We start from the raw sequence: 13,235 nt of genomic DNA, 5'->3' as shown, positions 1-13,235 counted from the left end.
TGTGTGTGTGTGTGTGTGTGTGTGTGTGTAGTGCGTACAAGTCCACACTTGCATGAGTTGACAGATTTTTCTGAAGGCCATAGACTTGTGTGAGATTTTTAATATTTGCTACAAGAAATTTAAAGGTAACAATCAGGTTGGTACAAAAAAGGAACTTTGCGTATAATAGGAAGTCCTTTATTGCAATGACATTCAATGCCCCCAGATCCAGACCACATAACAGAAAGATTACAAATAGATAATATGATAATGCGTACATACTCCAAATACACTGTATATACTATTCTCAATTATCTTCACCTTCATTAATTTCAATGTCCAACTTCTGTATAACTCTCTTAGTATTATAGTCACTGTTGTTGGTTTTAAAGAATACACTCTTGAATGTAAAAGCTGCTTCTTCCACACAGTGAAATTTCCAAATGCACTTTTGCTTTAAAAATTCATCCGCATTACTTATATGCCACAGAATGATTTATTGATACTGTCCCAGATTTACACACACATAATATAGTTAACACTACTGTACGAGCTGAAATTTTCGCGTACACATATTTTCGCGAATTGCTACTTGGAGAACATTTTCATGTTTTTGTTAATTTTGCGGTTGCGAGGGTCTAACTGAACTTAGCTATTTGCGCGTTGTTATTTTCGCTTGTTGTTATTTTTGCGGTTCAAAGGCGATTTGCGAAATTCGCGAAAATTTCAGCTTGTACAGTATCAACCTCATCTCAGGTATGGTGGTAGCTGGGGTGCCAGAGGCTAAATGTTGTTTCATCGTCCGGCCTATGTTTTTGATGCGTTTACCCTATTTCAAGAGTTGAATTGAATCCTATTCTGGATGAAGCAACTCTTTAATTGCATCCGTGAGGGTTCTGAGATATTCAAAACAGCCACCAAAATGGCCTTCATTGAAATTCTTAAATATTTCCTCTATAAAATGATGAAAAAGTGGTTTTAAATCAGGTAGACTTGGTAGCTCTGTATAGACCGATTCTGTGAGGCGGTTTGTGTATTATCGGCATGGGCAGCGCCATTACTGCGGTGTCCCGGCCGACCCCCCTCCAACTCCCCCACCCCCCTCCCTACATTAGCACGTGCAAGGAATGAAAAACTGATGCATGGTTGTTTTAGCCAATAGGCGTCTCGTACTGAGTGCACGAACGCTTGCTCAATGCGCGAACCTTTGTTACAAGTGCGCGTACTCCTGCTACATGTGCGCGATAAACATGTTGCCCGTGGGATGGGGGAGAGGGGGGGGGGGGGGGGGTAGGCTGGGACACCGCAATTTGAGCTAATGGCTGCGCCCAGTGCCACAAATTGTCTGCTGCCCTCAACGAACCCGAATCGGTCTATACGTGACACAAGGTTATTTGAATGATCTCATAATAACCCTCAAATACTGCCCGTGCAGAAAGATGATTAAGTGAAGAGGCTCTCTCACTGTAGCCGTTTTAATGTCAACCCATTTTGAATATACAGAATTGTAAGTATGATAGCTGACAGAAATTTGAGTGGCTGTACCTCATACATTTACAAAAAGAAAAAAAAAAGACATGCCACAAAATGGTTACAAAGACAACACTCAAAGAATTTACCAAAAATATATATTGCATGATAATGATTAAATTGCATGTTTACAGGGATAAAATTGCATACAATCAGATGAGACACTGAATCATTTGATGATAAACTATACAATATGATGAAGTAAATATGACTCTGTTAATGAAGTTTACATACAATGTACATTCCATGACTTCCAAATTTTGTGTAGACACCGTCCTCAGACATGTATCCAAATCATTAAACTTCAGTCAAGACTAAAACCTAAATTATGAACCACCTTAGGAACACTTTTCCAATCTATTATCATTATTCATTAACTTATTTTTTATGGGTGGGTTGCATCTATAGACAGACATACATGCAGTCAAAAGAATGCCAAAAACTAGACCAGTTACAAAAAAACACAGAGGTAATGTACAAAATGCACATTTGACTTAAAGACAGAAAAACGGAAGAAGTTTGGTCACCATGAATCCAAGAACAGATTCCGCAAGTTCATTGCACGCTCAGTAACTGTCTCCACACACGCTAAGAATACAACTGAACAGGAAAGATTTGTTTTGACTCATTTCCTATTGACCTTGCAGGTAATTAACCAAGATCACATGGCTTTCTACATAACATCACAACACACTGATTGCACACCGTAATCACTTCCAGTGACTTTTAACAAGATCACTTCGAAATATAAAAATTTTCTTCAATTTTAAAGTGGTTTCACTAAAAAACAAGTGGAAAAAAAATCTGTAGATGATACAAATCAAAGCAATACCCTGTATTACACAGTAGATCAACATGGTCGAATTAATTTCTCCTCTCCCAAAACTTCAATTCCTGTGAACGTTCAAAGAATGGCTTCTTCCACAACAAAGAGATTTACAGGTTTATATCTCTAATAAGTAGAAATTGGCCTAGACTTGCCAGGTGCCACAAAGTTACAGCCATGTGGACATCAATGAGTTGCAGTATTTGAGCCACTGCAGTAACCCAATTTCTCACCCTACTCTCATGATTACCGGCTAGAATTTGGATTACGACCTTCTGTATCTCTGCAGATATTTGTTGTGGTTGAAGTTGATCATGAGCACATTATCTTTAAAATACTACGAGGTTACTAGTAACTTTGTGACCTACATCTTACTCATACTCTAGATCCTATGGAGGACTCTGTTTTAATTCTTATTGCACAAATCAAGCCTTGCCAACACAATTAATTGCCATAAAAATCCACACACTTGTCATTAAAAATTCATCTCTTTCCTTGTGTTCGCTCTTCACATATAATCGTCAAGCTTCAGACCAACCACTGATTCATCCCATTGGAATATTGAACTGAACATATGGACTCATCAACATTACATCCCAATAAAGTTACTCACATCAGAGCATATATCAAACAAAACCCTGCAGCTGCAGGTACAGTGTATTGGGAATGAATAATTGGAACCTTTAGATTTGTTCTAAAATTAACAACAAAAATGATATATCTAGTATCACCTCTTCACACTTCAATTAGAAATTTGACATAATTTTCACATAAATGAAAGAAAGATATTATTCAGAGGGGTGAAGGTTCACGAATGAGTTCATTTTCACATAATTCTCATATAACTGGCAAAAAAAAAAGAGAGAATTTGTTGGGTTGTTTTTCCCCTGACACATGATGATTTAATGGGTTTTGATTGGACTTCAGTGCTCAAGCACCAAATCTCCAGTGAATTTGACTGCATCCAATTTCCAATGCTTATTTTCTCACAACTGTGTTTCTCTGTAGCCAACTTTCTCAACACTTTATGAGCTGGGCCCTTAGACATCATGAAGTGGGACAAATTGTACGTACAAAATAAGTGTAAAATACAAAGATAGGAAAGTGGAGAATCTGACCACATCAAAATTGAAACAAACAAACAAATTGCTAATTTTACCAGGTTTGTAAGGGTCAGAAATGAACATTGTATAATCGATTATGTACAACAACAATAATTAGGCACGCTTCAGAAATCGCTTAGATGTGCACTTAGATGTGAATATGTACAAAGTGGTAAAATAATTTTCATATGACACATCATGCTTCTCAGGGGTTAATTTCACTCTGCAACAAGATTTACATGATAGTCATGAACAACATCCTGAGAAATGTGAAAACAAAAAATTACACAGAAGACCACTGAAGACTGCACATCTTCATTTTGTATCGCGCATACAAAGTAGCTCTGCTAATCATATTATTCAATCAGACCATTAATCTCTTTGTACTTGGCATGATAGTCATGGACAATGACAGATCAGCTTGGTGGCCGATGGACAATTGTTTGTATCAAAACTCTGTTAGGTCTCTTTGAATTTTCAGAACAGATACTTAAAGGGGAAATCCAGTCCAAATATATCTTTAGTCTAATAGGACAGAGTAAAATATCACGAGTTCAATGGCAAAATTTTGATCGAAATTGGATGAAAAATAAGGAAGTTATGACATTTTGAAGTTTCCCTAATTTTTGAGGAAACAGTTCTTGAACAGTCAATATGAATACGCCAAAACTAATGGCAAAGTGAGCGTGTCATTCCCTCACAACTTGCCATATAGTTTGAATATATAAATGTGAAATTTCCGGTTTTTCATTCAAACGCAATTATGCCCGTGGCTCAAATCCTGATATATCTAACTGATCACTATTCGGAAGTTATTCGACCAGGAATAACATCATGTTTCAGACTTCAATGACAGAAATATTGAATTTTTGTGATTTTTTGTGCATGATCAATGGAAAATTGTGAAGTTATGACATGGTCAGCTCACTCATTTGCATATTCATATGTCCACTGTAAAAGAACTGTTTTGCAGAAATTAGCAAAACTTCAAAATCAACTTCCTCATTTTTCATCCCATTTCAGTCAAGTTTTTACCGTTGAACTCATAATATTTACTCTTTTTATCAGACTAACTTATTTCTGGACTGGATTTCTTCTTTAAGACTGCATATACCTCGCTAACCCTTAATTTAAAGCGTAAACAGTGGAAGCAGATGGTTGCTCTGCATGGAACCTCCTCAAGAGAAACTTAAATGCTACTAACGATTATGGAAAGTACAAACAAAAACAATCCTTATTGGGCCAATGCTGTGTGACAATATTCACACCATTTGTTTGCAGATCATAGCAATTTTTCCAACGAGACTAAACTATGACATGAGAACAAGTTTTACCAGCTAAAATATGCCCTGATAGAAAATGGCAAAATACCCATGACTGGGGCAGAGTTTTATATTATATAAGTGGTACTAGGTATACTTACACAATGTGCATCAGTACTCAAATTTTAAGAAAAAATAATAGAGTTCTTCCAGATATTATTTCAAAAACACAAAACACAATAACCACATTTTTTTTCAGAAATTTTGAGGCAAGTGGTAGGAAATTTAGGCAAGATTGATATTCCCACAAGGTGTCAAACACCTATCATTACATTTTAAAGAATCTGTCAATAAGTGAAAAAAAATAACAGAAGGCAAGAACAAAAAAGACAAGAATAAAAAAACAACAAAGGCTTGCAGAGCTGAATATCTCTTAATCCCTCCAACACCAATCATGCTAAAGGACTGTTGTAACCTTGCTGGTACAACATAGATATCGTACAAGATGAGGCATCATTACATTTCAATGTGGAAACAAAATTTGAGCAAAAGCTATAATGGGAAAAACATCAAAGCTACTTTGTATCCTTTGATATTTTACTCACACACAGAGAAAAGCTGTAAAAAACAATGGAAAATGGCATTTTGCATTGATTCAGGAAATGTACTGTATACACCCTACCTTTTCAACTGTCCATACAGATAATGCATGCTGTATGTACATCACAAATGTGTCTGCCTTCTTTTGTTTTGGACTAGCTTTCTAATCGAAGGATGTACAGATATATTGCCACCATTACTCTACTGGAATGAAGTGATTGTAGTATTACGTGAACACACTCGTCTCTGAAAGACGATGCATCTACTGCGATAACTTTCACTATCACTGAAGTACAAAGTGTGTAGCAATTACGCTATTTGAAATCACCTACACATGACTATGCCTATTTACCTTCAACTCAGAATAATCCCGCTTTGTGCTGAGGTGCTGCAGTCTACATTACTTTGATTTAATGGACCTAGTTAATGCACTATGTTGATTTGAATGACTTACTTACTTTAACTTTGTTGATCTTAACACCCTGATCATCACTTATGTGGCAAATTGAATATATATAAATATGTGTCATATATCTTATATGAATGTCTGTTATTTTTCATCAGATTACTTGGATACACTCTAAAAAAATTCTTTCAAACCAAAATTCTGCCATTGACATCATCTGTCAATCCCTGCTAAAGTACTAATGTGCTTTAAGGAAGACACTGGAATGCACCTTTCCATAAATCTGAGCATAACTACTAATCTGATTAACAAAAAGACACTGTATGGAAATATGTAGGTAATGCTTAGTTCAGGGGAAGGTGCATTCCATTGTCTTTTGCAAATCAACTAGTAATGGAGCAGTGATTGATCGATGATGTCATTGATGGAATCTTAAGAGAAATGAAAGAAAAATGAATATATTAAAATAAAATATATTCTTTGTGTCACAAAAGTGATGATCTGGGTATCACAAATCAGCACAAGTCAACATGCATTTGCATTGCATACAATTTGTAGGTTCTGTAAATACTACCACTATCATGCACTACAAGAAATGTCCTTACGCTCTACATCTTCAAATCACACTTTGATTAGTATGTATGTGTAAAATACATAGAAAGATAGATATCTATATTCATGTACATCACTATCATAGTATAAATTTACAAAGCAAGTAATAAGTTTATAAAAATCCTTTTGCAAAAGATTTATCATTATTCATACACTGTCATAAACAAAATTATGAAAAATATAAATGAAGTTCCATACATTTTCTCATATAAACAAAGTTCCACACATTTTCTCAACAAAATTTCCATGAATACTATGGAGCACCATTAGTATCGTTAGATAAAGGTGCAAGTGTCTGCTAACAGGAATTCTTCTGAAGCTGAACAAAAAAAAAAGAAGAGAGAAAATGATTATATCTTTGGGTGCAAGACAGCTGACGCGAATATGCATCGTATAGTACTGGCATACATACCATGCTCATATGGCTGATGGCAAGTTAAAAATTTGAACAGCCGAGCTCAAAACAATGTGCTAATCATGTGTCTATCATTAACCTAGTACACTTCATAAAAAAGCCCTAAATGGGGTTGGTTTTACTCCAAATGCCAATCGCACTCATCTCGTTAGAATTACTCGTCTATGATCGGAGCATGCCCTCTGTTGATGAAACAGATCAGCTTCTCATTGCACAAGTGATCAAGTTTTGAACTTTTTCCCAGATGTGGCGGATAGAGTGGAGGCCGACTTTGCCGCGAGTGGTCCGACGCCTCTACACATCCCTCACCTTGGTGGAATAAATCTCAGGTCTCCCGGCGCACATCGATGCGGTGTAGACTGTGCTGCTGCAATGTGCCAAAGAATGGACAGGAGAAAGAATTCAGTTACAGAATATCATACTGTTAAAAGCTGTCAGTTATTTTAGCATACAGATATTTTTGCAGTTTGACACCAAGGCTATCCCAAGTGCACTAATGCCCGCCCGTTGACTCTGCCACTTTATGCCATAAAGATCAGGTGGTAATATCTTTGCATGCTGTTAAATTTGCAGCTCAACAGTGATTCAGATTACAGTCAGATTTGTGAAATTCACAGATAACACACTTGTGACCCACCATAAGAAAACATGGATCACTCTTTGGTTGCCCATACACACTTGTGACCCACCATAAGAAAACATGGATCACTCTTTGTTGCCCATACACAAAAAGCTTTTTCATCAACATTCAGGACTCCATTCCAACTCGGCCTAGTTATAAAGTCAGCAAATGTAGCAATGCATCTCTGTCATACAGATATTGATAGAAAAAACTCTACTCTTTCTATCAAACCCATTTTTGCAGGCAACATAATTAAACACAAATAAATGTGAACTTAGGCCACAAATGCAGGCACTCTTGTTTACATTTTGGGAACCTGGTACACCAGGTTTCCGTAAGGAACGGGTTACAGTACCATTGGAACCCATCCAAAGGCATCAGATTCAAACATTGACTATTTACACAATCAATCTTTTGGAATTCATATCTATTTTAAAGATATGAGCTATTAGAATTATTTTATACATATTTGCTTTTACTCAAAATGTGTAACTTCAGAGAAAAATGAAAGTGCAATTTTGATTAGAAAATCACTTTAATGCACATTGCCTTCTTTTGTAATTCCTACTTTTTTCAATCAAATCTTATATAACAATGAACTAAGGTCAGCAAGCATATCTTTTCCTTTTCAAGCTAAACAAGTATTGAGTTGCAACGAGACACATCATTCAGAGAATTTCTTTTCACTTAGTCGTCACATTTCATCATAGCAACAGTTCTTCCCCACCACTGGATAGAAGAGAGGTCACTTTGTATTACTACTGCTATTCTTCATAATTTCCCCAGTTGTACTTGTAAATTTGATTTTCTTTTTTTTTTAATCTGGAAAATCTGTACAGGGATGGGTGGTTTTCCATTCATGCGGGTTGAGTGACATCCTTTAATACACAATGACAAAGGAAGTCATAGCAACACAGGAAAAAACACATTCGCTGGACGTTTGTGGTAGGATGTACCATATCACCTAAATAACAAACCCTGACGTCAGGCCTACCAGGTGCACGTCGATGCAGGTGGGGCAGAATTCTCAGTCAATACTTGAATAAGATACTTTGAAGTTTTCATTAAAGTATCTCATTGTTTTTACCTCTCTATCTCTCACATTTTCTTCTATCTATCTCTCTCTCAAACTTTCTCTATTTTCTCTATCTATATAAATATTTCTCTCTCTCTCTGTAGATATCCTTCTCTTTCCCTATTTTCTCTCTCCCTATATACATATTATTCTATTTCTCTCTATATATATGTACACTATGTGTACATATAGAGTTCCTTCATTATTTTTAGCCTTCATTGATCTTTTGGGCTTTAAATATATCATAGAGATCATAGGTTTATTTTTGCAAGTTAATTCATGTTGCTCTTTGTGTGAAATTTTTGTTTGTTCTCATTGTTATATGGAAGAGCGCCTACACATGAATGACAACTTGCTCAGCTTTGCAATTTTTACTTTTGTGCCCTGGAAGAGAAAAACAGAGGTGTTCACTCATGCATAAAGTTTTCCTTTTTGTTGACCTACCAGGTTGATAGCCAATTAAATTATCTTTAATATGGTGTATAATACATTAACTTTTAGCCAAATGTTATATGAGAAATATAATCTCGAAAAAGTTTTTACTTTCTTTTTTTGCTGAGTGTATATTTCTTTCTCTTTGTCTATTTTCTCTCTATATATACATATCTTTCTCTTTCTCTATCTTCTTTCTCTATATCATATCCTTCTCTTTCCATCTCTATTTTATCTCTCTGTATATATCCTCCTTTGCTCTCCATTTTTCTCTCTTTATATATATATTTTTCTTTCTCTCTCTAAATATATATCTTTCTCTTTTTCTCTCATTCTATCTCTCATTTCTTTCCATTATTTCCATTCATCTATCATTTAATGAATGCATCAATCTATCTACCATGCATGTCTCCTTAACTCTATCAAACTGTCTTTCACAGATCCATCTTTGTTGTCATCCATCCCATATTCATCTACTTCTGTGTTAATCAATCTTTCCATCTGTCTATCTATCAGTCTATCCATCCATCAACCCCTCAATTATTTTTTTTTGTTATGTACCTCTCTTTGTTTCTTTTCTTATTTTTTCCTTCATCTCAAGATAATCTTCTTCAAGTTTCCTCTCAAGCTTTTCATCGGGTAAATTTCAGGTTTCCAACACTGACATTGTGACAGAGACGAAGCAAGCAACCAATGTTGTCTGTTTTACCGCTGACTAACCAAAAGGAGTCAGGAGTAAACAATTTTTCTAATCTAAAATGACACATGTAAGGTTTGATAGCAAAATAAGTTAAAGGGTGTGTACAGTTCTGGTTGAGGTGAGGATTTAGCTTTTAACGTTCTGCGAGATATTCAGAAACCACTCTATGAGATGTCAAAGAGCATGCAATTCTAAGGGTATCAAAAGTTTATTTGATGAAAATCGGTTTTGAAATGGCTGAGATGTCCAAAAACAAGGTGAAACAAAGAGATCCTAATAAAAGGCGTGGCCTGTCCCCTTTTATTATTATCACTTTTTTGGATATCTCAGCCATTTGAAAACCAATTTTCATCAAATAAATGTTGAATCCTTCTTGAAATAACATGCTCTTTCACATTTCATAAGAGGTTTCTCATTATCTCACTTGGGAATGTTCAAAACATGAATCCCCACCTCAACCAGTACTGTAAAGTCCCTTTAAGTGTGCTTTTCAGACATAAAAGTAAGTCCTTTTGTATTTAAGAGAGAGCAAACTCTTTTACAGGGATACCTCACTTGTTACACAACAAGGAATATTCTTGAAATTATGATTAAAAATATCCCATATTTTCTTATCTGTTTTGTAGCAGCTAGCTTTTATCACAAATTTTTCAAATCAACAGGAATGGAGTTAACTCGTTTTTCTATCAAACTCTCCATATACTGTAAAAGTGGAAATTTTCACGGTGCTGAAATTTTTGTGCTTTTCGTGCAACCACAAACAAGCGCGAAAATAAAAGCACGCGAATATATTTGCTTGCCATATGCTCCAGCAGTTTATATCTTGATTTCACGGAGTTAAAGACATGCGAAACTCTTCATACCCGGCAGAGCGCGAAAAATTAGTCATGTGAAAATATCCACTTTTACAGTACTCACAATGTATGATGCTCTCTGTGACATTTGGCATAATTACAGGCTGCTTTGAATTGTTTACTGATAGTGATGGACAGGAAGGAATTGAATTTCTCATTTCGTTATGGTTTCAGAGAAACAAACATGTGACTGAGTTGAATTTGATGTGACCTATTCCTCAAAACAAAACAAAAAAGACCCGTGAACATAAATGAAGAAATCCTTTCTTCCTTGCCCTTACTGGCTAAGTCACAATCAATCTCCAGAGATCTTCCGAAAATATTAAAAGCCATGTGAAATTTAGGTCTAACTGATGGAATCTGATTCAGCGTGAAAAGAAATTGGTCCTCGCTCTTTGCATTCATTTTCTTTGGTAATCTGGATGAGCAATGTTATATTGGTTGCTGAAATGAGGAAGTGGTTTCACCCAGTAATATGAGCATTTGCCACAGGCATTTTCCTAGTATTAAAAATAAAAGCTATATACTTTCAGAGAAATCATAAACATGCCCAGCTAAACAAAAAGTTTGTGGCTAAATAAATGGCTAACTTTGGACACTATGTGTCAATGCCAGGAATGAGTCCAGCACTACTTCATACACCACTCAAGTGTGCAAAACATTGCACCATGTCCACCTCACAAAATGGTCTTGTTCTATTGAAGATGTTGGACCTAAACCATAATTTTTGCTTTGCCTCTAAACGATAAACTTATCCATGTCATGTGCTTTACATAGTTTTCTATCAATATATCTTTTGATATGCTTCTTGGTATTCTTTGTATTCTCTACATGTTGATTGTGAAATTATGTGACCTTTTGCAAATATATGTTGATTCATTTTATAGCACGTAGACGTATGTGTGTTTATAAAACCAAAAAGACAGCAAAAAATGTAACTTCAGCTTTGTGATTCCATTTTCCCAACCACTTACTTATTTAGTACCAGTGGTGTGGTCAGTACATCCCACAGCGTCTTGTTGTTGATGTTCTTCTGACCAACAGCCCGCATAGCCTTGTTACCAGGATCCCTAAAAAGGAAAGGGGGAGGGAGGAGGGGGGAAGAATGGTTAAAGTTTGTGTGTCTCTTTTGCAACTCTGACAATTAAAATCAGATTCCTTTCATAAGCTGGTACACTGTAGAGGTGGGTGATTTCAACCTTTCCTCAGAACACTTAAACTGGAAACTTCTTTTATGGAGGGGGGAACAATACTTCAGTTTGCTAGGGAATCTAGTATACGGACCCCCAAAATATTCCAAGCAATATTCTCGGTATGAAAGGGGAGTGTATTTTCAAGTGAAATGAACCTACTTTTTCATTTCTGTTTTAAAACGTCTGCAGTGAATTACTGTAAGAATTCATTCACAATTTGGGAGATATTATACTTCAACCATGCAAAATTTTTTGACTTTGGCAAAGGGAATATACAATCTTTCAAGAGAGAAACAGGTCCAAAGCAAATATATGAAAATATACAAAACGATATGGTGATTAATGCTCACAGCTCACAATATGTAATTCTTTGAGAAAGATTAATACAGAAAGATTAATACAGATACATGTATCTGTTGGCCTTTCAAAGACACCTCTATATTCTAAATTTGGGAATACTTAATCAAGTGGGCTAACTAGAACAACTCAATATAGGTTTGCCAGAGGCTTGCAAGATATAGCGAAAACTAATGATGCACTGGCCATGAAAGCTACATCAAACAAATAATTCAACAATGTGAAGCAAGTTCATAACTTAATGGTTAACTTAACCGGTTTTGATACGGACTACTGTAAACGTCAATATTTTCGCGCGATTAATTTTTCGCGCTGACCGGCTCGAAAACATATTCGCCGGTTCTTAAATTCGCGCTCCGCAGCGGGTTAATACACAGTCTCTGTTTTCATCCAGCGATGCCAGCATACGATAAGCGACGTAGCGAGCGGCGCGAGTGTGAGTACAGGCGCTCAACTACTAGTACATGTGTATTTTACTCGATACATGTACTGTAGTACTAGTACTAGTACTGTAGTCGCCCGGATGTAGCACACCAATCGGCCATGGGCTCGGTGCGTGCGGTGCGTGCGATGATACTGCTATAGTATGCGTAAACACGTCTGTACTACGTAGCTGTATCATCGACGAAGGCCGTTCAAAATGTGCATAGAAAATTGCGAAGATATATTCGCGCGTTTCTGAATTCGCGCTAGCCGAACGTAGCGTGAAATCCGCGAAAATTAATGTACCGCGAAAATTTCCACGTTTACAGTAGTCCCGCGTATACTCGGGCAGGTGTCTATGGGAAATGCTTGTTGTAGCAAAATTGGTCCGTCCTCAATGGGTTGATAAGTTGATGGCTGATGCTACACAGTGGTAAATATTAATGAACACACATGTTGACTATTAAATCTTAATGAATCACTTGGTCGAGCACTGTGGCTCAAACAGGATTAATGACTTCTTTATCATTTTTTAAAATCAATTTTTACCTGCGGTCATCACTAGCCGGTGGTGGAACCCAGTGGTCATAATTTGTCTCCAGAAGGAACCACCTAGGGACAAAAACAATGCAAATATTTAGGAAAAAGACAGAGTACGACTCTCAGACTACAGCACAATCTGAAATATCTGATGACAGATATTTACTCACTCCTGACTCAGTTGTGAATGAAATGACTTTTATTTTCTTAAATAAATATTTGAATGTCTGTTTAATCAATCAGTAATATCAGTCTTTGAAAACACAAATAGCAATGTAAGTAAACATCACATTGTTCACACGGCAT

The 13,235-nt window shown here is 36.2% G+C and overlaps 1 protein-coding gene across 1 annotated transcript in view; it reads right to left on the bottom strand.

The window, feature by feature from the left end:
• Positions 1-6,406: 6,406 nt before the first annotated feature.
• Positions 6,407-13,235, bottom strand: part of LOC139730374 (N-acylethanolamine-hydrolyzing acid amidase-like) — a 32,290-nt gene continuing 25,461 nt past the window's right edge. Inside the window, exons 7-9 of the mRNA XM_071641243.1 lie at positions 12,939-13,001; positions 11,391-11,486; positions 6,407-7,100 (exon numbers count right to left, since the gene is read on the bottom strand). Coding sequence (XP_071497344.1) covers positions 7,028-7,100; positions 11,391-11,486; positions 12,939-13,001 — 232 coding nt within the window. The 3' untranslated portion in view covers positions 6,407-7,027. The remainder of the gene's footprint in view (positions 7,101-11,390; positions 11,487-12,938; positions 13,002-13,235) is intronic.

The sequence above is a fragment of the Diadema antillarum genome, unplaced genomic scaffold, assembly GCF_040938485.1.
Source record: "Diadema antillarum isolate AM-2024a unplaced genomic scaffold, OU_Dant_1.0 scf00000022, whole genome shotgun sequence".
NCBI classification, from domain to species: Eukaryota; Metazoa; Echinodermata; class Echinoidea; order Diadematoida; family Diadematidae; genus Diadema; species Diadema antillarum.
Note: the sequence above shows the minus strand (reverse complement) of the source record. Positions and strands in the feature narration are given on the sequence as shown.